This window comes from Lichenostomus cassidix, chromosome 9 (assembly GCF_008360975.1).
Source record: "Lichenostomus cassidix isolate B80296 chromosome 9, HeHo_3.0, whole genome shotgun sequence".
Lineage (NCBI taxonomy): Eukaryota > Metazoa > Chordata > Aves > Passeriformes > Meliphagidae > Lichenostomus > Lichenostomus cassidix.
In genome coordinates, this window is record NC_139490.1 from 12323123 (window position 1) to 12347005 (window position 23883).

The 23883-nt window shown below is 38.6% G+C and overlaps 1 protein-coding gene across 1 annotated transcript; it reads right to left on the minus strand.

Annotated features, from left to right (window-relative positions):
* Positions 1 to 3956: 3956 nt before the first annotated feature.
* On the minus strand, positions 3957 to 23569 carry CPB1 (carboxypeptidase B1). The gene is made up of 11 exons (XM_085069484.1): positions 23463 to 23569; positions 23281 to 23356; positions 21535 to 21659; positions 19089 to 19188; positions 18417 to 18518; positions 16745 to 16846; positions 14672 to 14782; positions 14499 to 14589; positions 13593 to 13795; positions 5412 to 5496; positions 3957 to 4184 (listed from the first exon to the last, which is right to left on the minus strand). The coding sequence occupies exons 1-11, from the start codon at positions 23531 to 23533 to the stop codon at positions 3997 to 3999; spliced, it is 1254 nt and encodes a 417-aa protein (XP_084925610.1). The 5' UTR covers positions 23534 to 23569; the 3' UTR covers positions 3957 to 3996.
* Positions 23570 to 23883: the final 314 nt, after the last annotated feature.

Consider the following 23883-nt stretch of genomic DNA (forward strand, 5'->3'; position numbering starts at 1 on the left):
GAGTTCTGTTTGCCATTTATAAAATTTACAATTTTATAATTGTAAATTATATACCACTGGATTTTTGTGGTAGGCTGATGAGGTTGTGGGCTAACTGTAGGAACAGCTCTGAGCTGTATCACTTCTGGACATGAACTGGTAGGTCACTGTGATGTGGAGCTCTACTCAGTCCCTCCCTCTCTCATGTCAGCAGCTGCAACACAGGGGTCTCTGGGAATGACAGCTATTATTCCTGAACTGTTATCCTTTTTTTTTTTTTCCATTATGCCCTAATGTATCAGTGTATTAAAAAGAAATCTGAACATTTGATTTTTCCCCATGAAGCCAGGAAATTGCAAGTTGATTTTTTTTTTATTAAAGCAGTGTGATTCATACTTTCCTTGAAGAATTCCAGTTAAGCATCTTAAGTCTTCTGCTAAATGCTGAAAGAAAAGATTTCAGTGCTTGCCAACTGTTAAAGTTTTGAAGAAAAAGGTTTAGATGCTTGGCTGGCTTTCCCTATTTCTTGGCTAAGCTGTACATACTCATTTACTGATAGCAAATTATCTGTTTTCTGTGGTTGCAAAGTTTACCACAAGTAGCCTGGCATCCTTCCTGTAAAGGGCAGGGGCACAGACCCATTCTCAAAAGCATTTGGCTGTTTCCTCTCCTCCTGTAGTAAATGCTGTATGCAGCTGTAATGCAGCTGTTCTGAGTGCAGCAGGGAACACAGAGACAACCTGCTTCAATGCACAGCCCACATCTGTCCTTGGAAGAATTCAAAGTGACAGGAAGCATGCTGAGGCCATATGTCAGCAAAGCAGAGTTCAGAGCAGGCAGCTCTGTAAGCACAGGTTTAATTTCTAGCGCAGTTTTTGAGGCAGTTGTGTCTGGATCATTAGGAGCAAAAGTTGCCTTCTCTGAATTACCATTATGTGTCAGCAGTTGCTTGACAACTTTGAGCCAACTTGGAAATACCTTCCCCAGAAGCTCATGTTTAACTCTCTCACAACTGTTGGGACTTACTGCATTTCACACATTTTTGTGTGAGTTACCTTTCTATGTGTTAAAGAATGAAGAATTTCTAAGTGTTGCCTTTGTTAAAGGCCTTTGCAGTTGTGATTTGTACTGAAGGGACATTTTCTCTGTGAGTGGTCTGGTATCTCCAATATCACTCCTGTGAGACCTGGCAGAGAGGCAGTACATTGTCTTTAAAGCACTTCATCAGGTCTTAATCCCTTTTGAGTTTGGGAACACTGAAATGAATTGGCTGTTTGAATGTGTTTGACTAAACAATAGCTGAATATGAGAAAGATGGTATCTTTCTGATGTGATTCTTAATCAAGAAAACAAAATGTTCCTTTTCTATTTATCTGATTAAAGGATCAGTATAAATCAAACAGGAAAAGCTGAAAATGTTCATCTCAGTCCTTGGTTGACCTGTATCAGGCAGACATTAACAGGATCACAAAGAGCACAAAGTAGGTTGCCCAGGGCTGTGTCCAGCCAAGTTTTGAACAACATCTGCAAGGAGGGAGACTCCACAACATTTCTGGGCAATCTGGTCCAATGTTTGGGCATCTGTGATAAAAAGGTATTTTCTTGTGTTCATGTGGAGTTTCATGTGCTTTCATTTGAGAATAGGTTATCAATCAGTTTTGCATGTGAAGTTTCTAGCATGTTTTTTGAAAGTGATGCTAGAATTCGAAGCATTGTGCCTTCTTGATGAACTTTTGCTTCCTCTCCGTGTTTTCTTTCAGTGTCTATCCACTAGCAGCTTACCTGCTAGCAGAATGTCCTTTTCTGCATAAATTTCTCCCATATATTCTTTGGCTTTTGTTCCAAGCTGCATGGATGATAATACCACATTTGATTGCTCTTCTCTGCATCTGTGTAATTTGATCAGCAGTGCTAATGAGTGCCTTCTGGGGAGAACTTAATTGATAAAGCTTGATTTGTCTGCTGAAAATGAGGAAAGCATAAGGTGACCTAATGGGAAGCTAAGGCCAAAATATGAACTTCTGGGGAGAAGGCACAGAAAAGCTGCAGATCACTGCCTTGCTGTGACTTGATTTGTGAATGTCAGAGCCACCAAATGTGTACCATATTCTGCCTTAGAGTCACACAATTAAATTAACTGGTGTAACTCAAATGCTGTTGGAGCTGCTGGGTGCTGTGACCTACCCCTCAACTGCATTTGTAGCTCTACGTTTGCTTGCCTGCAGTCTTACAAAGTGCCTGTCTGGTATTGGATCATGGAATCATGGAATGGAATCACAGAATCATGAAGGTTGGAAAAGACCTCCAAGATCATCAAGCTGACTGAACTTTTCACTGAACACCACCTTGTCAACTACACCATAGTACCAAGTATCAGCGATTCACATTGCAGTTGGTGTAAAGCCTGTGACATCTTCCCAAATAACATAGTTACAGTTGGGGTAGTCCCTGGATGGTTGTTAATACTCAGTTAAAATTAGCCAAAATATTTTATGTTCCGAGAAATTTATTTTCTTGCCCTTTGTGACATGTTTGGCTCTGGCCAGTATGTTCTGCATCCTTTCTGTGCTATTTTTAGTAATGTTGATTATCCTTCCCCCCACTTCTATTGCAAAACAGAATGATATGGCTCTTTACTGGTACATGCTACTTTCACACGTAGGTTCAGTTTCACCAGTGATCAAAACCAGATGGATCAGTCATGTGTGAGGAATAGTTTGATCCAAGTGCTGCTGGGCTAATTGGAGTGGGCTAGTGGATGTGTGCATTTCTTTTTCTTATACATGTAAATGAAAGTGTAATTTTAAATTGGACCCTGTCTTCCTGTTTCCTTCCACTGAAAAGGGAAAAAAAGGGAGTTTTTGACAGGTCTTAAATCTGATGATTTTCTCTGGAGACCCATTTTCTGAAAGATGGATTTCTGGGGCTGTTTTAGCAGGTTAGCTAAGGATCTGCCAGAAATGGGGTTAATTCCAGGAGCATCAATGGACAGTAGAAGTCTCTGTTCAGAGCTTCCAGCAGAGGCAGGGAGATCAGCCAGGTTCTGTGTTGACATAAGGTTTTTCCCTATCATTTTACAGAGTGTGTCCCATATTAGCCAAGCTCAAAACAGCATTAATAGATGCCAAACACATTTTCTGCAGCTCTGTGGGAAAGATGTCGAGTGGCAATTTATCACTTTCACTCACTCTGACCCGATCAGACCCACATTACCTGTACAGAAAATTGATCGGGAGGGGATAATTCTGTACAGCTTTTCATGAAAGAATCAGTTAATCATTTATCACCAGACTTAGTCTTTATGGCTGTTTATGAGTCTTCCACTCATGACAGTAGGAACATATGGGGCCCCAGGAAGTACCAGGACTCTGAGAACATTTTGGGAGATGCTACTGTAGTGAGCATGAGAGCCTTAAATGCAGGGTAGCATGATTTATATCAAGTTTTGGCCATTAATAGTAATTATAATTTTCATGACTGCATCCAGATTGGACTAGCAGATCCCAATTATTTTTTGATGATGGGACAGATCCAGGGTGGGTTTTGAGAAAATTTAGTAGAGTACATCAGGGCTAATATAATTTAAAAGTGTGTTGTGAGCTTCTCTTTGCTACTGTTGCCAGTCAGGCAATGAACGTTTGGGTGAAAGTCTAGTTATGTGTGTCACCTGGCTGTTTTCATTCTGGTTAAGAATCAGGCTGTCTAAGATCTAACACTCAGCCCATCTCCTATGTGTAAAGATAATTTTAATCATTAAAGCGACCTTTACCTTTACCTTTAATCTTGTGCTCTTTCTTTTTCAACCCCCCTGATTATGTCAGTTGCCTTAATAAAAACGTTTTGTTTCTCTTGAATTTCTAAAATTTCTCTTGAAAAACTTGTTCTAGTGACCTATGATGGACTAAGAATACGACTAAGAACATTAAGTAAAGAGAAATAAAAATGTATTGTTAGGGAAGAAAAAAAAGGGAAGCATCTTTGAATAAAGCCTACTTTAATAGTTTTTAGAACTCAATTCTAATACAAGTGCTCCAGGACATAGTTGGCAATATATTTAACAGCGAGTACAGTCTCTTCACAGGTTGGCTTTATCTGAGATTCAGGAAGAAGAAAACCATATCTCCCGGTGTCCCGGAGCTCGAAAGTGAAAGAGTACTTGATGCCGAGATCATAAGCCCAGTCATCAGAGCCCCCTGCAGCAGGGTCTGCAGGGAAAGAAATGAAATAAAGCTTAACTGGGCAAGAGTGACTACACATCAAATGAAAAATACTTTGGAGTCAAGTCACATAGCCAGGAATGAAAGGACAGATAAAAAGAAATATTCACTGAATTGATTGATTTATCCTGCTCACAGGAAAACTTCTGTGATTTTCAACCATTTATGAGCTTTGTTCCAGCTGATTTGTGCAAGCAAGTGTAAACAAGTTCCCTCCTTGTCACTGTTGTGGGGAAACCATAGGACAAATGTCTGAGGAACAGGAGAATGGTGGGGGTTGCATGGGGGTGTTGAGAAAGGCTTGGTATCAGAAGCAAATACCCTCTCACTGGGTGGCTTCTTGAGGTTCACAGAGATGTGAAGTATGGGATTTCATCTCTGTCTTTTCCTGCTGGACAAATAGTACCCTCCCTTTTCAGTACCTGGTACAATAAAAACAGTCTCTTTTGCTAAAGAATGAGCCTCCAGAATTGTAAAGCAGCACCTAAACATTTCTAAAGGAACAATCTCCATAAATACTCTAAAAATGGGTAGAAACTGTTTTTTCAAATGTTTGGGAGGCTGTGTGAACTATTTCAGGAAGGAGAAACAGGCAAGAGAAATCAGTTTCCGTATTTAAGTTAATTAAGCAATCTTAAATATGGGAGATACAAAGTTCTGTAATCTAGATTTGGCAACCTCAGTTTGGTTTTTGGCAGTGCAAAGGCCATATCCACAGCCGAGTTGCCAAGAAAGGTAGAACAATTAGTCATTACAAATTACAAATAGGATTGTCATTAGTATTTGTCTCAGAATGTAATGCAAAGTAAAAGAAATTAGTGTTGCTAGAGTGGTTGAAGGATTCACATCACACAGTGGAATCAAAAGATTCATCTTTGACTTGGAGATACTGGAAATGCAGAAAATCTCAGGTCAAAGTTTTTATGTTTAAATCTAAACTGTGTATGGTTTAGGAATTCATGCTATGCACATGAATTCATAAACATTTTACTACATCACTTTACTTTCCAGGGGGTCACACACTTCCTGGGATCCCTAAGGAATAAATTATCACATAATTTAGAAATTACAGATCCCATATATACCTCTTAGTACATGCATGTGAAGAAAGAAGGGGACTACTTAGAAAGAGGGGCAATAATCACTAGAAAACTGCATTTTATAGTCCTAGCAGCACTTAATATAGATTATTAGTATATTTTGGTCAGTACTTACAGATTGTTTTAGCTCCTGGACCATATGTATACTTAGTGTTGTGCAAACTGGCCAGCTCTTTGGAAGCAGCACTAGCAATGGAATTCTGTAGGAAAAGAATGATAAATGCAGATTTTCAGAAGCTTTCTGAGTGAATCTAAGCAATTACATTGTTGAGTAAACCAAAAAGCCATGCTGGAGAAGTTTTTATTTGAAAACTGTTGTTCACCTCTCAGTATGACTAGGTGTCAGTAGCTGACAAGGCACAGCTTGTCCTGGTGTTGTGAAAAGCTCATCAGTAAAGAACTCGTTCTCCAAGGTTTGAGTTTTGGCCAGTTTGAGTTTTGGTCTGCTGCAGCCTGGTGTACAGTCCAGTGGGGTTTGGACAGATAAGGGGACAAGCGGTAAAAGCACTTTCTAGACTTGGAAGAAGCTTTTGTACAAGGTTAAAAGTAAATAAGGAACTTTACTAAGAGATAAGAGAATCTCAGAGAATGGTAATAACTTGGTACAGTAAATTGCAAACATGCAATAGCCTTTCTTTTCCTTCTGCTCATGCAGCTATAAATTCAGAATAGAGTCGACTCAGTCAGGGGAGTTGAATATTGATACAAGTGGAAGCAGATTAAGGTCTTATAAATATTAACAGCCAAAAAAGGCATAAATTACCATGAAACCATATGTAGTCTCATTAATTTCAATTCATTTCCTGTGCACAGAGGGATTCATTCAACTCCCACTGATTTCAGTGAGGGTTGGATCAGGCCCATCAATACTACTATGAAGCTTTGTATGTTTGCATTAAGGAAAATTACAGACTTTTCTTTGGAATGTGTGGCTTTTTCAATTCTTTATTATACAGCATGTTGGTAATAAAACATGAAAACTATTACTAACAGATGATAAATATGAATGATTTTTGAAAGCATATGTTCAGTATAAGAATTAGCAATGGGTTGCCATGTCTTTATAGCTTGCAGCTGAATGGCTTACTATTCCAGGAATTTCCTCAGGCCCTTTCCTTCTCTGTAGGTTACACTCTGGCTTACTTCCCAGTGGAAGATATATTGTAAAATATTCTCTGTTCATCCTTATGCTTCAAGTGTTCCTCTGAATTACTCAAAAAGGCATATTGAGCAATGTATTTAGAAAATTTTGGTTAACTTTCTCATCTTCTGAAAAACATCACAACGTTTGCATTATCACTGGCTGCCTACTCTCTTGCAGAATTCCAAGTATTTCCCCATTCCCAAATGTTTGGTTTTGAACATTTTAGAATTATAGGAGTTTGGTGTAGGAATTTGTGGTCCTTTAGAATATGTAGTATATTTAAACCAGGCAGACCAAAGCATACTTGAAGCTTGTCTTCCCACCTATAACTCTGGCTGTACCTCAACGTGGGGTTTAGTTTCTGGCCTCTCTTATCGCACAAAGACGAGCAATTGCAGGAAGAATGTTTTTGCTCTGCATTTCACAATTTTGGATGTAGAGCAATTGGAATAGCTGAGCTCTCTCCTGTGGTCTTCTTTTTGTTTGGTTTGGTTTTTTCTTTCTTTTTTAATCCCTCAACAAATTGATTTTTCTAAAATCCATAATAATTTTTAACACATGTTGAGGGACTTGTAGAGGTTGGAGTCTGCTATCTGCTAGTGATACCATATTTTCTTCAGCCATCTGTTGTTTATAATATACACTTTTAATCAGCAGCTGAGATTGAGTCAAATTTTTAAATGTAAACTGATTCTTCCTCTTTTCAAATGTAAGCAAAGTGGAAATAAAATTTGGAAAGAGTGTCTGATACAATATGCAGACCTGTTGGTAACTAGTATTTTCTCTCTCTTTAGTAAACTAAAGTAGGGAAAATAGAATAGCAGAGCTGCTCTTTGGGGCTGTTTCACCCAGGGCATTCTTTCCACCCAGCAGCCAAATGATGGCTTTAAATCATACCAGAACAGATACTGGAAAAAGTATGTCAGGAAATCTTTTTACCTGAGGGATTTTTTTATTATGGGCCAGGAAGTTGTAAAAACAGAGATTTATAGAAAGAGCAGTTATGTTTTCCAGCTGTTTAGAGCCTAGAATCCAAATAAACAATTTCCTCAAGCTCTCCAGGCTGGAGATAAAGGTGCTGTTTTAAATGAACCTCTCTAAGTAAAAAACATTTCTAAGCATTATGACTTCATCATGAAATGAAGCTTTATCAGAAGTTTTGATATCTTTTTGTTTTTCTTTAAGTGTCTCTCTACCATTTACTTTCCTAAGAGATTTGCAGTCCAAAACCTAAAGGTAGAAAAATAAATTTCAACTTTATAGGAACTAATGTCATCTCTTAATAATGTAATATAAAGCAGAAGGAATGATATGTATTAAGCAAATACTTGTGAGTATAAATACAAAATATGAGGAAAATGCGATTGTCTTTTTTTCAAAATAGCTCAATTACTCCAAGCAATCCATAAAAAGGAAATAATAGGGAGGTCTATACAGAGGTATATAAATAATGCCCAATGTTGTCCAAAAGAATGTAAAGTGGTTTGGGTTTTCAAGCCTGTAAATTATTTGAAATACACCTGCAAGGACAAACATTGTTTTCCTTTTGACCTTTGAGGATACTCTTTGTTGTTCAATGATTTTCTACATTTCTTGGCACAATGGGCTTAACTGAATTGTGGTTTGTTTGGAGTTGTTTGTTTGTTTAGGGTTTTATACTGTTAAGAATCCCTCTCTTGCAAGGAAAATTTTGCTGAGATTTATAGTAGCAGAGAAACAAGTGGCGCCCTGCAGTCGAAGAAATAACTCCAGAGTGATGCCTTGTAACTGGGAGCAAAAATGGCTTTTCAGCCTCTGACTCCCAGCTGAGCTTTCAGAGCTGGTCTTTTCAGCAGAAGGCAGCATTTCCTGTGCTCATCACCCATCTGTGTTTACACTGCAATTACCAATATTTCTCTTGATCTTGTGTACAGAATGCGTGGGCCACTGAGACAGCAGAGTTGTGTTCTCAGTTGCCATTATCTTACATAATTAACAACCTTCAAACCTAGGTTTCTTCAGTGATTAGCTTTTAATGAAAGATGGGGTACAGGCTTCTGTTTCTCACCACATCTGGAAGTTTGAACTAACAAGATAAATTATCAGGCTAAGCATATTTTGTGTATTAATAGGTAATTTTTATGGGGGCATCTCCCTCATTTTACTCTTGTATCATCAGGCTGAATTTGCCAGCAAACTGTGACCATTTAGAAACACTCCATGGATGCTGATTATGCAGCTGCTCTTTGTGGACAACTCCCTTTGCCCTCTCAATCTCAGTGTGGTCTGCAAAAGCCTTTTCTCTGCTTGACTGGACCCCTTGCTTTCTTCCCTCACTGGACTGCAGACTGATTTGTCTGAAGTTGAAAACTATTTTCCCTTCACTTTGGTCTTGTGTGCTTTACTTGTTAAATAAAGTGGCCCTCCACTTCCTTTCTAATGAAAGTCTGAAAATGTGGACTTGCTAAACTAAACTTCTGTGAACTTGCTAAACTAAACTTGTTAAACTAAACTTCTGTGAATCTAAACTTCTGAGCCTTCTTGTTTTGCCAATAAAAACAGACTCCCCCTCAAGAGACTGTGATGATGTGTAGTTCAGTTCACTATTCTGTTGTTGCTCATTGTTAAGCATATGCTCCAAGAGCCCAGGGAATCCAGCCAGTGAAGACTTCAGTGGAATGATTCTTTTTCTTTACAAACCTGTTGCTCTGTGACAGTTTCTAGAGTGCTTAAGAAATCAGTCCCGGGTGAGAGTGTTTCCAGTGCAATTGAGTTGAGGTAAATGGGTCCTACACCTGTTGGAAACTCTTGTCTATCAGCCAGATTCACTCATGAACTTCATCTGGATGATGCTGCTACTAAACACATCCTTTTCACAATTTTAAGATTGCCAGTACAGAACAGTTCTGTTGTGGTAAACTCAACAGAGGGGCTGTGAAGCCAATTTGAAATATTGTTTTGCTGCCCATTTTCCTGTTTGTTGTGCTTCCCAGTTGACTTTAACAATATTTACTGTAACAAGTAGTACAATCAGAGTAATACAATCTGTGCAATAGCACAGATACAAGAGCAGCAGATTGCAATGCTTGATTGGTATGTCTGTATCTCTTAGATGTAGCTTTTTTGCTATCAACAATTCTTACCACAGGTGTTCATATGTCTTAAACATATCCAGGACTTCATAAACAAGCACTAAGTTAAATAATCAGACTGATATTCACAGTGTCATGCTATATATTTGAAATTCACTCTTGTAGACTGCACAGACTCTGGGCATATCTCCACTTTCTAATATGTCCTATTTTAAGCACTTCAAGAGGAAAAGAAATGCTAGACTGATCCAATATGGAGGGCGAATTTTGGTGAGTTGAAACAACAACCCATGCAGCCAGTATGCATTCAAGTAATACAGGCTTAATACTGGAATTATCTTGGGTTGTAAATGTATGTAATATTCTGCAGCCTGTGAAACTGTAATAACACACCTACATTAATCTGATAAGTGAGTATGAGTGGACTGCACAGATACATTTGGTGCTGAGTTTAACTGAGAGATGGAATTGAAAGGAAGGAAGGGCATGATGCACATTGCTCTGCTCTCTCAAACTACAGTTCAGACCCAATTCAAATACAAACAAGAATTGAAAGATTTGTCTGCTGGAAATGAGGGGAGCATAGGGTGACCTTATGGAAAGTTAAGGCAAATATATGAACTGATTAAAAAATATGGGCTGAACTGTTTATGAAAAGTCTGATTAAATGCATAGTTCTTTATTGCAAGAGCACAAAAATTTGAGTGGTAAAATAAAGATGAAAATCATCTTTTTGGGGTGTGGAGAGATAGTGGTCTTGCCAAACATATTTTCTTATTGTGAAAAGCTAATGCTTCTGTTCCCTGTGGGGGAGAGATTCAAGTGTGTATTCTGTGTTAAGAGCAATACTCCAGGGTATAATAAAGAATGAGCCAAGAGGATTGTGAAGCAGACAAAATATGATTCTCCAAAAGGAGGACATATTTCTTTTAGGGTGTCATCACAAGAATATTGTGTAACTTCTGAGAAATTCCTGACCTAGATTTTCCTGTCTTGGGTGTTTTTATTTTTGTTGTTTGGATAACAATGAAAGTTTTGTGCAACTCCCCAGGTTGGGAGGAACAAAACAACAACCCTGAATATAGGGAGACAAGTTTCAGTAAAATCCTTGTGAGCTGTGGGATTGATAACCTCCCAGTTCCTTTTGCATCTCAGGGGAAGAGTGGGAAGTTGTAGAAAGGAAGGGACATACATGGTTTTATTACATTTTACACCCCATGATTGAGGGATAGACAGTTCTAGTCCCTGGCTCTAAGTTACAGTTAACTTGCAGGTGTTGGGATTTGCTGTAGCAATGCAGTGGAGCATAAAGGGGTTCTCAGAGTGCCCTGTTCTACCTGACAAACCAACATGGTTTTAGGCCCTCTGGTGATTTCTTGAGGCATTGAACAGAAAAAGTCTTTTGAGCCCCAAGGACATGCTGTTCACTACATGCTCAGGGAAGGAAGGTACAGACATTCTCTGGACCTTTCTCTTCTGCAGACTTAGTGTCTTCAATCTCAAATTACTCATTTTTTACACCCTTCTATATCTCAGACACTGGAATGCAACATAAGCTCCATGGTATTATGCTACCTTTAATTAAATACAGTGGAACAAATTGTTATTAATGATAAGCAGACATGCGAGGTTTTGTTTAAACACATGTCCAGTTGCTCACTGAAAGAGATAAGAAATGGCAGCTATATTTCCTTTAATTTATTAGATCTGTCAGGGTAAAAATAACATCTAAGATAAGATAATGGCACTATAAATTTTGCTTCTTCATTTACAGAATGATTTATAATTATTTTATTTGCCCAAGCAATATCTATTAGAAGTTAAGATTCTCATTCTTCAGCATTTCTCTAAATTCTAAATCTAGGCAGAACTTTTAGACATTAAACACAGCAATTGACATATAAAGTAATTCCTCTTTTTGTAGCTATCTTGTCTCAAGTGAGCACAGTTGTTGATTGAAAATGTTAAATTTTCTCTAGTCACAGCTTAAATGAATGTGTCCCAAGTTATCTGAACTAACCTGAAAACTGCATTGAGAACCTGACCTGCAGCCTGTGGAAGTCAGTGTTTCTATTTAATTCACTGACACTGGAGTGCATAAGGCCCTTCTGTTTAATTATCCCAAATACAGGCCATGTTGATTGGGTGATACTCTGATCTCATTCTCCAAAAGGACTTTTGGCAACAAATGTTCCCTTGTTAAAATCAGATACTGCACAAGTTGAACACCTCCAGGATCCTGCTGTCTTTCTGTTGGGATCACCAATAGAGGAAATAATTTCCCTTAATTAAGATGTGAAAAACACTCATAAGAAGCTTGCCTTGTCATGGTGGTGAGGTTTGTGGTTGCTTTGTAGAAGAATATAATGGAAATCCTCCTGGAACAGCAGTGTAACTGTTTTAAAATGTAGGATAAAGTGACATTGGAAAGACTAATATACAAAGTGAAATCAAGTGGCTGAAGAGGAATATATGACCTGTATTGCTGAGCTGTTTAGTTTTATGCTCTATGGTTATAGCAGAATTGTCTGGTATGGCAGGAAAGGGGAGTTTAAACTTTACTATGGATTAGAATAGAACATTGACAATGTAAAATTTTAATTTAAGAATTTTAAAATCTAGCAAAGCACATAGGTTCTTTCTTACTGCTAAGGATTATTTTAGTAATGAGCTGTCAATGTAAACTTTTTCCATTTTATACTGTGAGAAACACACTGTACTTTTAGTTACATTTCATCACACTTGCTCTTCACTCAGCAGTGGGGGCAGAATGTCATGCAAATTTTTGACAAATGGGAACCTTTTGATCTTGACAACAAAGCAGCTTCAAGTGTTTAGTGCTGTTTTATTACTTTAGACTGAACTGCAATGTGTGAAATATGAAGCTTTTGTAAAAAATGAAGGCAAGACATTACTATCACTCCCTGAAATAATTTCAATTACAAAGTTCCTGGAATATAAATTAAGAAAACAAGCTCTTCATTTTAATTTAATCTTCATTTTTAGGCTGTAAAAAAATCTAGCAAGAAACTTCACTCTTGGCCTCAGTTTGTATTTGTGTTCAGGATCAAGACATGTATTTGGGAGCACTCATAAATCTGTCAAACCTGCACAGCAGAGCAACACACAGTGTTGTTGCCTTGGACTTTTGGCAGCATCCAGGAAAGAGGGGTAATCAAAATGTGTTTGTTTTGTCTTGCTGTGTTGTTTTCCCTGCCAACAGATTCTAATTGCTAATATGCCAGAAAAGTGAAGTCATTTTATTATTCATGATTGTTGATTCTTGGCCTATGAAATGTTTACAGCTTTTATGCACATTTAATAGTTCTAACCTCTCTATCTGTTTTTAAACATTAAAAAAAATCTTACTTAAATGGCATTAGAATGTGACTTTTCTCTAGAATTGATAAAAGAGGAATTGTCCTTTAAAATACCACATTTATCCTCTCCTCTTCTAAATAAAAGGTTTGTGTTTGAATCCAGGCCTCTTGAAAAAGGCCTCAAAACTGAAACTTTTTCCATGTTATGTATCTGTTTTCAATTACACTTTTGTCCAGAACTGCCTCATTGTCCTGACCCTGTGCCAGTAGGAGTTTCACCATTTTACTTCAGTAAGATCTGAGGTTCAGTAGAAAGTGATAGACAGAGACCCTTGCCTGCTGTTGATACTAGTTGAGTTATTTCAATCTATCAAGCCACTAGCTTGGGTTACAGGCCATAGTGTTTTAATGTAAAATATTAAAGCTACACATACAGCAACCTCTGGAGTCAGGAAGGGGCAGTGCTGCCCAGCAGAGTGGATTTCTGGATAGCATGGCTGGAAAACAAACTGACCTTGTGGCAATTTCATTGGGTATATGGAAATTAAATAAAGCTCAAGCACAGGATAAACTTAGGAGCCATCTAGAAACCATCATAGTTTCCCTTGTACTTGCTAAGGAATACTAAAATATTTTCAAAAACTGGCAGTATGGATTCTTTCCAGATGTTAAAGAAACTGCTTGAAGTTAAAGGGAGCTAAATAGCAAGTGATGATTTTTGCTTATTCTTTTCATTAGGTCAAAATGACAAAGAGACTTACCAGCTCCTGGTAATCCGATGGCAAACTGTAAGTGTATGAATAAGGAAACAGCAGCAGCTGGGAGTAGGAGTGAATTGTCAAGTATGCCTTGATTGTAGAAAGATGTTCACGAATAAAATCAGCCAAAGCCTTGGTCTCCTTTTCAGACTCAGGGGCAGAGCCACAGTAAGTGGCAGCACAGGGGGATTTTGAGGCCCCAGCAGCTGAGAAGAAAGGTGAATTTAATGAGTACTTAATGAAAAAGTAGGTTGTTAGGAGAGTCATGTTACACCACTCTTGTAGGTAAGCCTTGGAAATCCCACTAATACACATGCCTGTCAGAACAAGGAATATCTTATGGCATAGTTAAGACACTGGGAAAAATCCCATAGCAATGAATAAATATGGCCTTTACAGTGTGCATAACTGGAAGAACATGAATACTGGTGTAAAGCCCTATAATATGGAAATTATTTGGGATATTGGTTTGCTTTGGTACTTAACAGTCCTTTCCTTGCACAACTTCTCCATTTCTAAGGCACTTCCAGGAAGCAGAATAGTGGAAACCACTCAGAGGAGACCCCTCTCTATGAAAGCTTTGGTTTCTATTCTGAACTCACAGCAGAGTGTGTGTGTGTATACATGTGTGTAAATATATATGTATATATATGCACGTGTGTGCAGATATGTTCATAGAAGTAGCCATACTGATGATGCTAGCAGCCAAAGTTAGGCTTTCCCCCCCATTTTTTCTCTAAAAATTAAACACAAGTTACTCCACAATGGAGTAACTAAACACAAACCACTCCACTGGTGGTCTTCACTCCAGCTGAAGCTGGACCATCACGTAGAGGAAATCCCTAATTAAGTATATTGGCTATTGCACTTGTGTATAATTGCTCATAACTCTTGTCAGGAGACACTTACTGCACCAGCCAGCATCAAAATTCCTGTTGGGATCTGTCCCAACGCAAACAGTACCGGCATTTTTAGAGCGCGTCTTTCTCCACATGCGGTCCTGCAAGAGATTCATAGATGAAAACTAAGAGTAAGTTCTGACAGTTGACTTTTCCAATAATAAGAAAGAAGAACATACTTACATTTGTCCAAGTGTAGACATAACCATCAATGTTAAAAACAGGCAGAACATAAAAGTCCAGCTTGTTGAGAAGTGTGGTCATGACAGTATCTTTTCCATAGGTCTCCACAGCCTACTTGGAGAAAAGTAGAAAAAGCTGATGATGTCTTCACAGATGTGTGTCTCCTGTTTGCATGTAAAGGCCTGGGTGTGGGTCAGGAATTAATGAATGTGGTAGATAAAGTCATCCAGGTCACTCCAGCACTTGAGATGGCTCCTCTGTGTTGTCGCATGGGATTAGATTTGCACTGACTCTCACCACACTGTTTTAAAAAACCATCTTATACTGCTGGATAAATTATAATGTGAAGGAATGTTGATTTTGAGCAGGATAATAAATCACTGGAAAGAGATTTCCATCTGCTCACAGATTACAGACAGAACAATATTTCTGTCCATGTATTATACCTACATCCTAACACCTGAAAGGTTTGAGTTTAATTTATGTGAGAAGGAAAGATTATTATTTCCATGTTTTATATCTGTTGTGCAAAAATTCCATTAACAACCAAAATTATAGAGACTATTTCTGAGCAGCATCCTAACTTTCTATTCATAACTCTGTGGATGCATTTATTCATAAGGAAACAGATCTTTCTCTCCAGTTTTCCAGACACATATATTGAATTACAAACACATTAACTCCTTCCATATTCTGTATATCCTGATTGTTCATGGTGTGGCACTTGTTATGCTTGTTCACAGATCCATATCAGTGTTGAGAGACCATACAATGATCATGAAATTTGCTCTAAGTGTGTTGCACCCATTTCCTTTACACGGCTGTAAAGGACCACACAGGGGGCAATGCAATGGAGAAAGGCAAGTAGGACAGTGGGATGTAAAATCTAGAAAAAGAGTTTCATATCACTTGAAATTACTTTTCCAGGGTTTTATTTTAGGCTTGTTTTTTGGTTTTGTTGTCTGGGTGGGTTTCTGGTTTGAGATACATATAAAAATCCACCTTGCTTGTGTTTTTCTCTATTTTTTTTACTTTTATGTCTAGAAACAATCCCATGTGAAATGCTGATGATGCTCAGAGGTCTGCACTTTTAAAGCACTTCTGCCTATGGACACACTGAGCAGAGGCACTGCTGGTGTCAGGTACACCCATGAATTAAGTGACCAGACAGTGAAAATGACAGCTGCAGTGACGTGAATTGCTGAGAGAAAAATGGTACCACATACTGTCTGCAGCCTTATTAGGCACTAATGAAATCACATTCCCATTGACTCCACTGAAATGTCACTTCCAATTTCCACTGCTCCCTACACAAAACCGCATGCCTGTCTGATAAGACTGAGATTACACTTGCCACCAATGCCTCTGCCAGCATGGCTTGCTCATGTAATTTGGCTTTCCTTTTCTCGGGTTTTAAATTCCAGCTGCTGCTTCTGGTGTGGCTTTGTTTGTTTGTTTTTGTTGGTGGTTTGGGTTTTTTTGCTTTTTTTTTAAATCTTCAAACAGAAGTTATTACAAAATTTGAGATTCAATCAGTAAGTTGCTCTGCTAAACTGATCTCCCCCATGTGAGGGGTAGTATACCTGTCTCTATGAAGATGACTGTGCAGCATTTGATAACTTCCACCTGCTTTATATTGATGGTGAGAAAGAAAATGTTAAGGACATACAATTTTGAATTCAAGACCTAAAGTATCCCAGCCTGAAGTGAAGCTAATTTCACCTGTGCAGGTTTCTTGACTATGTTTATAGTGTTACTAGAGCTGTTTGCTTTTCTCTCACCTTTCTCTGACTAGAGGTGCAAAAAAGAATTTACAAACTGTGTGAGTAAGCCTTGTAGTTATCAGTATTTCTTAGACATGTTTCAGGTTGTCTTAAGCTGCTGAAAGATTACAGGTCCAAGCACAACTATCTGGTTTAAGTTACACCTTAACTATATGTAGTGAGAGAAAGCATGAGCAGACAGTTGTTTAATGGTAAAAAGGCAGTGGCCTCAGCTCTTGCCGCTCACTTAAGATTGTCTTAAACATAGTTGCATTTTATAAAATACCTTTTCATCATTAAGCTTACTGACCTCTTTCACAAACCACTGGCAGAAAGCAGGGCTAATCCACTCTCTTGCATGGAAACCACAATCCATAAAAATGGCCTTCTTATTTGAACCACTTTTTCCCATCTAGGAAAAAAACAAACCAACAAATAAAACCCACCCAGGGCTTGAACAAAATAAATGGTATGCAGAACAAGTCAATCAGCTTGCTGACCTGAAAAGTCAAACATTATACAAATATAGTATTCATTGTTTAAATGGAAGTCTCTGTAGTGCTCCCACCAGTGGCTGACCATGATATCCAAGCTAAAACAGTACTCTTAATAATTTCTTTTTTATTAATGTAGATAAGCTTCCCCCAAATATTTGATTATTCTGCACTGTTGATTTATTTCCTGTAGTGTCTCTAAAAGTTTGTCTTGTATGCTTGAATGATACATTATTGTAAATACTTCTGCATTTTGGGGCAAAGGCTCCTTATCCTTTCACCTTTATTTAAGTTATGGTCTTATTAATTAATAAGAATTACAAAAAAAAAACCCAAACAACTCTTTCTGTGGTTTAACCCCCGCTGATAACTAGGCACAACACTGTAGCTCACTCAGAGCAAACTTGTGGGCTGAGATAAGCACAGTTTAATCAATAATAATAATGACGAAAAGGAAAATAACAAAACCAGAGAAATAAACCCCAAGAAAGAAGGGTGATGCAAATGAAAGCAATTGCTCAACCAGACCCCATGCAATGGCCCTGACCACTGACAGTGGACTCACAGCTGACACACAAGATGGCAGTAGGCATCAGCAACTTATTATCTCCTGGTACACCTTTTTATACACTTCCTTCACATGCATAGCAGGGTTTCCTTATTACATTACCGTTGGTCAGTAAACTATCCACAGGTGTCTTTTCTAGTTAGTCATACATATCTGCATTCTTTGCTTCATTTTCTAAGAAAGTTGTTTACCTCGCTTGTTTAGGGACACAGCGGTAACTTATTTAGGTTTAGGCTGCCTGCAGCCTTTTCCTATCTCAGCACAACCCACCTTCTCCCTAGTTTATCACTAACCATGAGCCATGTGGTTTGGGATATCCCCTGGGTCATTTGGGGTCAGCTGTCCCAGCTGTGTCTCCTCCCAGGTCCCATTCCCCTAGATGCTGGTGTGAGAAGCAGAAAAGGCCTTGGCGCTGTGTAATCACTGCTCAGCAGTGACTAAAACATCCCTGAATTATCCCTGTTTACAAATCAATATGAATCCTAAACATAGGATTCCTAAACATCGGAATCCTAAGCATAATCCGTACCAGCCACTGAAAATTAACTCCACCCAGTCAAAACCAGCTCAAAATTATATATGGTGAAGATACAAATTTGTTTCCTATTGCTAGAGACTGACATTTATAGATGCTTTTAGAGCAAATGGGTTTACAAATAACAAATGGAGAGAATGTAAAGGTAGATGATCACTCAAATAGCTCTCAGGAGTATGATTGAATTTATATGTCTGAACCTCTAATAATTCATTTTGCTCCTTTAAAAAAATAAAATTTGAAAAAATCATAATAGCACCGAACAAAACAGATTTCCTGCAAAAAGTCTATTACTTTGTTAGCATCACTGGTGTTTTAATAGACATCATAATCTTGCAGAGATTAATAAGGGAAGAGTCTGGCATGAAGAAATTGAGGCACTTACTTTGAGAAGGTACATTGGCCGTCCTTCATATGTTTCTCCAATTACACTACGAGAGACAAGGTCTGGGTTCTGAGCAGCAATATCAGCAGTCCAGGCAGCTATCTGTTTAATAAAGAGGTTAAATCTATTGATGTCTCTGTTCTTCAGGTCCAGACTAATTAATTTACAGACTTCAAGCCAGAACAGACTTTCTGAGCATCTAGTGTGGCCTAATATTTAATAGAGTTTGTAGATTTCCAAGGAGCCACCACAAAGATGCAAAGAGTGACATGGCCACAATTACATGTCAGGAAAAATTAGCATGGCTGTGAAAAAAGGAGGAAGGGGGGAGGACTTATGGTGGGAGATGAAGAGCTAGAACAAGGCAAGGAATGGAATTAAGGTGTTTGGCAGAGGAGGTGGGAGAAGTAGTGAAAAGGAAAGAGGAAATTAGTAGTGAAGCATCTCAGCCTGGTCTTTGGATTTCTGTCAGAGGTTCTTTGCAACACTGGGAGCAAAAGTAGAGGAAAAAAGTGTAGGTTGCACAAATTAGCTCAGTAATGGAGAGGAAGAGTTTGGAGGCATTATCATATCAACAGATGGAGCAGAAGAGGAAAAGAGAAGAAGGCTGGAAGTACTTTGACTACCAAGGTTGAGGTACCAAGCTGATAATGTGTAAATTCTAGACTTTACCTTGTCCCAGTCGTTGTACTTTTCATAGCTGTGACCGGCAGTACGAACTTTGCTGTCAAACTGGGCATCCAGTGCAGCCTGCAGGTTGTCAATCAGAACTCTGCAAGAAAGGACCATGAAAAGTATGAAGAGAAACACACAACAATCTAGCAGGAAAGTAAGACATTTCAAGGTCTTCCTGGCATTAAGGCAGCATGGATTGTGAAAGGAAAGGTGGGCAGGTTGAAAATAACATATATAAGTTCCAAGTTTCAACCTACTTCCAGCCTCAACCTTGCCACCAGAATGAGCAGGGAGCAGTAGGCTCCTGCTGATTAGCATCTGCCTTACTGCCATACTAACAAACCTCCAGGCTGGCAACAGCTTGGTTTCAGAAAAATGGCAATGCTGAGACAGAGAGTGTCTAGTAATGAGCTCTGGGTTGATCTTATGTTGCCAGTTTCTTCTGCCTCATAGGAAAAGTTTCCTCTTGAACTTTTGGCACTAGAGGAGAGTTAGACTGCAGCAATGTTTCAAAACCAGGCAGCAACCCAGGATGTTTGCCTGATGAAATTCCCTGTCAAACCAAGATTCCAAAGGTTAGATGTGGTTTGACAGCTCTGTTGCAGGTGGCATTGTCCATCCTCCAAGCTACTTTATTGCATGTGAGGTGAGTTATTGAAATAGAGCACACAATTGCAAGGAAACCTCAACATCCTGTCTGGATTGGTTGGATCTCTTCTGCTGATCTTACCCTGGGGCTGACACAAAGGCACAGCTTACCACTGAACATACTCTTGAGGACCTTTTGCTTATATTTCAGCCTTGGCTATCAAAAAATGAAGTCCTCTTTGTTCCAGTGCCTGTCTTAAAACTCTTACAAATCTTTCTCATCCAGGATATGCCCTTGATAATTTGTGATTTGGATAGAGGAGCAGGAGGCCAGCTTTTGAGGCACCAGCAGTCTTCAGAACAAACAGTGCAAATGACATGATGTCATGGCACTGCAGCTGCACTTCAAAAGAATTGTAACAGCTTGGGTTGTCACAAGGACGATCCCCTCAAGTTTGTCAGGGACAGCTTCCAGACATTCTGGCCTTTTGTTGCAATCAAAAGATTTGTGTATGGACCTGAGGCAGTTAATGAGTGTTACAGGAAAACTAACACATGCAGACACTCCTTTGCTAAAGAGGAAATTCCACTGAAACTGGATTCCTGTGCTGTATGTGCACTGTGGGATTATTGAAAGTCTAGAAATTTTAGAGTGTTTTTAGATTCTGTTCCTGCAGTGGCATCCAAATCAGATATGATTGACATCAGGCCAGTCAATTTAGGCATGGATTACCTTTGGATTCAGCAGCTCATGAAAGTTATCATGAGAATTGTGTGATGTCCAGTGAAGGTGTCTGATCTAGTAGCAACAACAGTGGGGCTGAGAGAAAAAAACTCTACACTCAGCCAAATTAAATAATAAAAATTTGATCAAATAATGCTGACTTTCAGTGTGTGAGTACATGATGTTGACAGACTATAATTTACACATCAAAGAATTCTGATAATGAAGCTGGGTACGCCCAATTTGCAATGCTAAAGTGAGGTGAAAGGAGAAATGAAGGCAGAGCAACCCCACTCCAGCTCAAAGTCAATTTTTCATCCTCATTTAATGCTCACACAGTGATTGGAATTTATGAAGTAAAGAGCAGGATCAGGCAACTCCTTATGCTCCTTATTCTTCCGTTAGTGCTACTCACTACAGTGCCTCTGTTCCCAGTGATGTGGCAGTGTGCTCTGTTTCCTCCACTTGTGCTGCAATCATGTTTGGTCAGCTTGGGCCTCTTTTACTTCTAGGAAATATGCAATTAAAATCTCTGAAGAGATCCTTGCCATGGATCTGCTATGTGAATTCAGTCAGCCCAAGGCTGTCCTGGGAATATTTTCCATGCTTCCTTGGCCCTTCACCTGGCAGCTATCTTCTGTCTGTCACCTGTTGGGTTTTTTGGCCCTCCAGCTGTTGTTCTGCAACTTAGAGAACTCTGTGGGAACCTGCTCATGGTGGCCCTTGGAGATCACCATTTTATTTTCTGGCTTCAGTTCCCTGTCCAGTTCCCTCTGGTGTATTTTCTGGCTCTGTCTAGACCTTCGCTGCATTTTGTCTGTAGTAGGAAATATTTCTATCCCACTCCATACTCCAGCCTTGTGTACTGCAGTGAGGTTTTACCTCAGGGAAATTTCTGGTACTGCATCTCAGCTTCCTGTCTCTTGCCTCTATCAATATTTCATCTCACCCCTTCAATGCAGTTACAGCCCATTTGAACTGTCATAGAAAAGCTGAACCCAGCAGAGTCATCCACAGGAGGGATGAAGTTCATGACAGAAAAATCAGTTGACCAATATAAAAAGCTCAAACACATCCTGCCCAATATTTAGGCCCCTTCTCTTCAAAGTACAGTAGTGAGAATAAACTTACTGGTACTCCATTCCACTTTCTTTCAAAAGATCTTCAACGTTAAATGACTTCTTGGCTTCAACTCGGAAATCAACTTGCATTTTTGGCCTTACAGTTGTGACAGAGTCTGGCTGCCAAAAGTCGACCTGAAAGAAGGCCAAATGAATACATAAACAGGTAAATACACACATGCTGTGATTTTTAGGTGTGTGTGTGCTGGTGAGGTTGTGATTAATATACTGAATTTCATTCTCATCCTGTTTCACTGATCCAGCAGTGATTGCCACAAGTATCAACCTAAATTTTAACTAGAAATTGATTAGAAAGATTTGATTAGGCCCTGCTTTTTATATGGCAGAATTCTGGAGATGACAGAGACAGTTTCACAGATGTCAAGTGTTCTCCAGCATCTTCATTCATACAGACTTGTAAATATTGTAACTATATTTACTAATTCTTTCATTCTTAAAGCTTCTTTTGTTTTCGCTCTGGTTTTTTCCTACAAATCTTAGAGAGAAATGAACTCATTATCAGGGGTTCACTATGTGAATATTTACATAAATCATCTGAAAAAGATTGTTGTCTGTATGAGGGTTTTAAAGAGAGATCAATAAAGTCGATGGGAGGAACCTGTGTCTTTGAAGATGTTTCATTCCAAGTGGACAAACAACAGTTTTATTGCTACTTCACTTATTTTTTCTGAAGTAAGCATCTGAGCCTCTGGATTTAGTGCCCTGTTGAAAGCCAATGGAAGCAAAGCTGATTTGCCAGCCTAATGCCTTTTCACCCTTTCGTCTCATGAAGGTAAAAGAAAGTTGGGTCTGGTTGTTCACGAATTATTGCCATCAAGTGAGATGATTGTTCCAGAATATACGATTACGTCAGTCTTGACTGACTACTTTGTATAACAATGGTATTTCAGGGATCTTTTCTTAAAAAGAAAACAAACAATCCCTTCATACATTACACTTAAAAGCAAGCATGGTATATATTAATTTTCTTAATATTGCCAGCACCATTCCAATAGTATGTTCTTCTACAGAAAACTGTTCCGGCATGCTATAGTAGCCTGTTGATGAGAGGTATCCACATCTGTACTTCTTTAAAAATACCATCCTTTCATCCTAAAGCTAATGGTGTCTTTTTCAGCAACAGCTATTTTACAACATCAAAGCTGAACAGAAATATTGAAAACACATTTGCTGTCTTTATTGTTTTTTATCATGTCATTGTGTCATCATATATCTACATCAAGGTCAGAGAGAAACATGCAGCTTGGAGAGAGAGGAAGCTTTAAAGGAAAGTCAGAGAAGAAAAGATGACATGAGAGACTAGAGGCCAATGGAAAATTAATTTTGTTTGGTGTATAAATTTTTAGATTATTTACATGAGGAAAATGTTTTGCCTGTAATGGTAAAAGTTCTGGTAGTTGGAATTTCCATGATTTATCTAATACATTCTTGAAAGCACCCCACAATGAATACAGTGTTTAAGATTTATTTAGTCTGTTAGTAAATTCGGATGAACACTTTGACATTAAGACTGGGTAAACCAGACTTTTTTGGGAGATATTTGAATGTTTTGTACAGCTCTAGTTTTATCACCTTGTCCTATTCCTTCCAAAGAAACAGTCCAGCTGACTTGAATGGAATCAAGATTAGGTCTTTAATTCAGTGGCATGTTTTTTTAAAAAAGATATCTGTTATTTGAGCAAAAGGAGAAATATTTGTTTCAACTACAATATAACCACTTTCCCAAGTCCTTTACCTCCATGATGCTGGCAAGGAAATTGAGGATTTCCACCTGCTCATCATTCTGTGGAATCACACGAAAGACCTTCTGCCTGTAAGGGAAGAAAAATATTTGATTTGAAAAAGGTAAGTAAATTGAAAGCCTTTTGATCATTCAGAAGAAATCACACAAATATAAAACTTGATGTCTGTTCTTACCCATCAAGGGAAAGATCCTGCAGGTGAGCAGAAACAGATGCAGCACCTACGAGAAGCAAGAGTGCCCACATTTTTCTAAGAAGAAAAAGTAAACAGGTTTTCTGTTCTTTTGTGCTGCTTTTATAAATTGTTTTGTCCTGCTTTTTATCAGTTATAGACCAGAATAACCCACTGATCAACTGATAGATTATTCCCTTGGCCTTGCTTTATTTGCATACTATTTAGTAGAGGTGTTTTCCTCTACACCTGTGAAAACAGCTGAAAGTCTCACGGGGTCCTGGCTAAAGAATCTTGCTATTTGAGCTGGATAAACTCTTGATATGACAAAGTGAATTTAATTTACTTTGTTATGCTCTGTTTTATGTGAATTTATGTGTATATTTTTAAATAAGTTGGTTGCTGAATTACAAACTTTACAGTA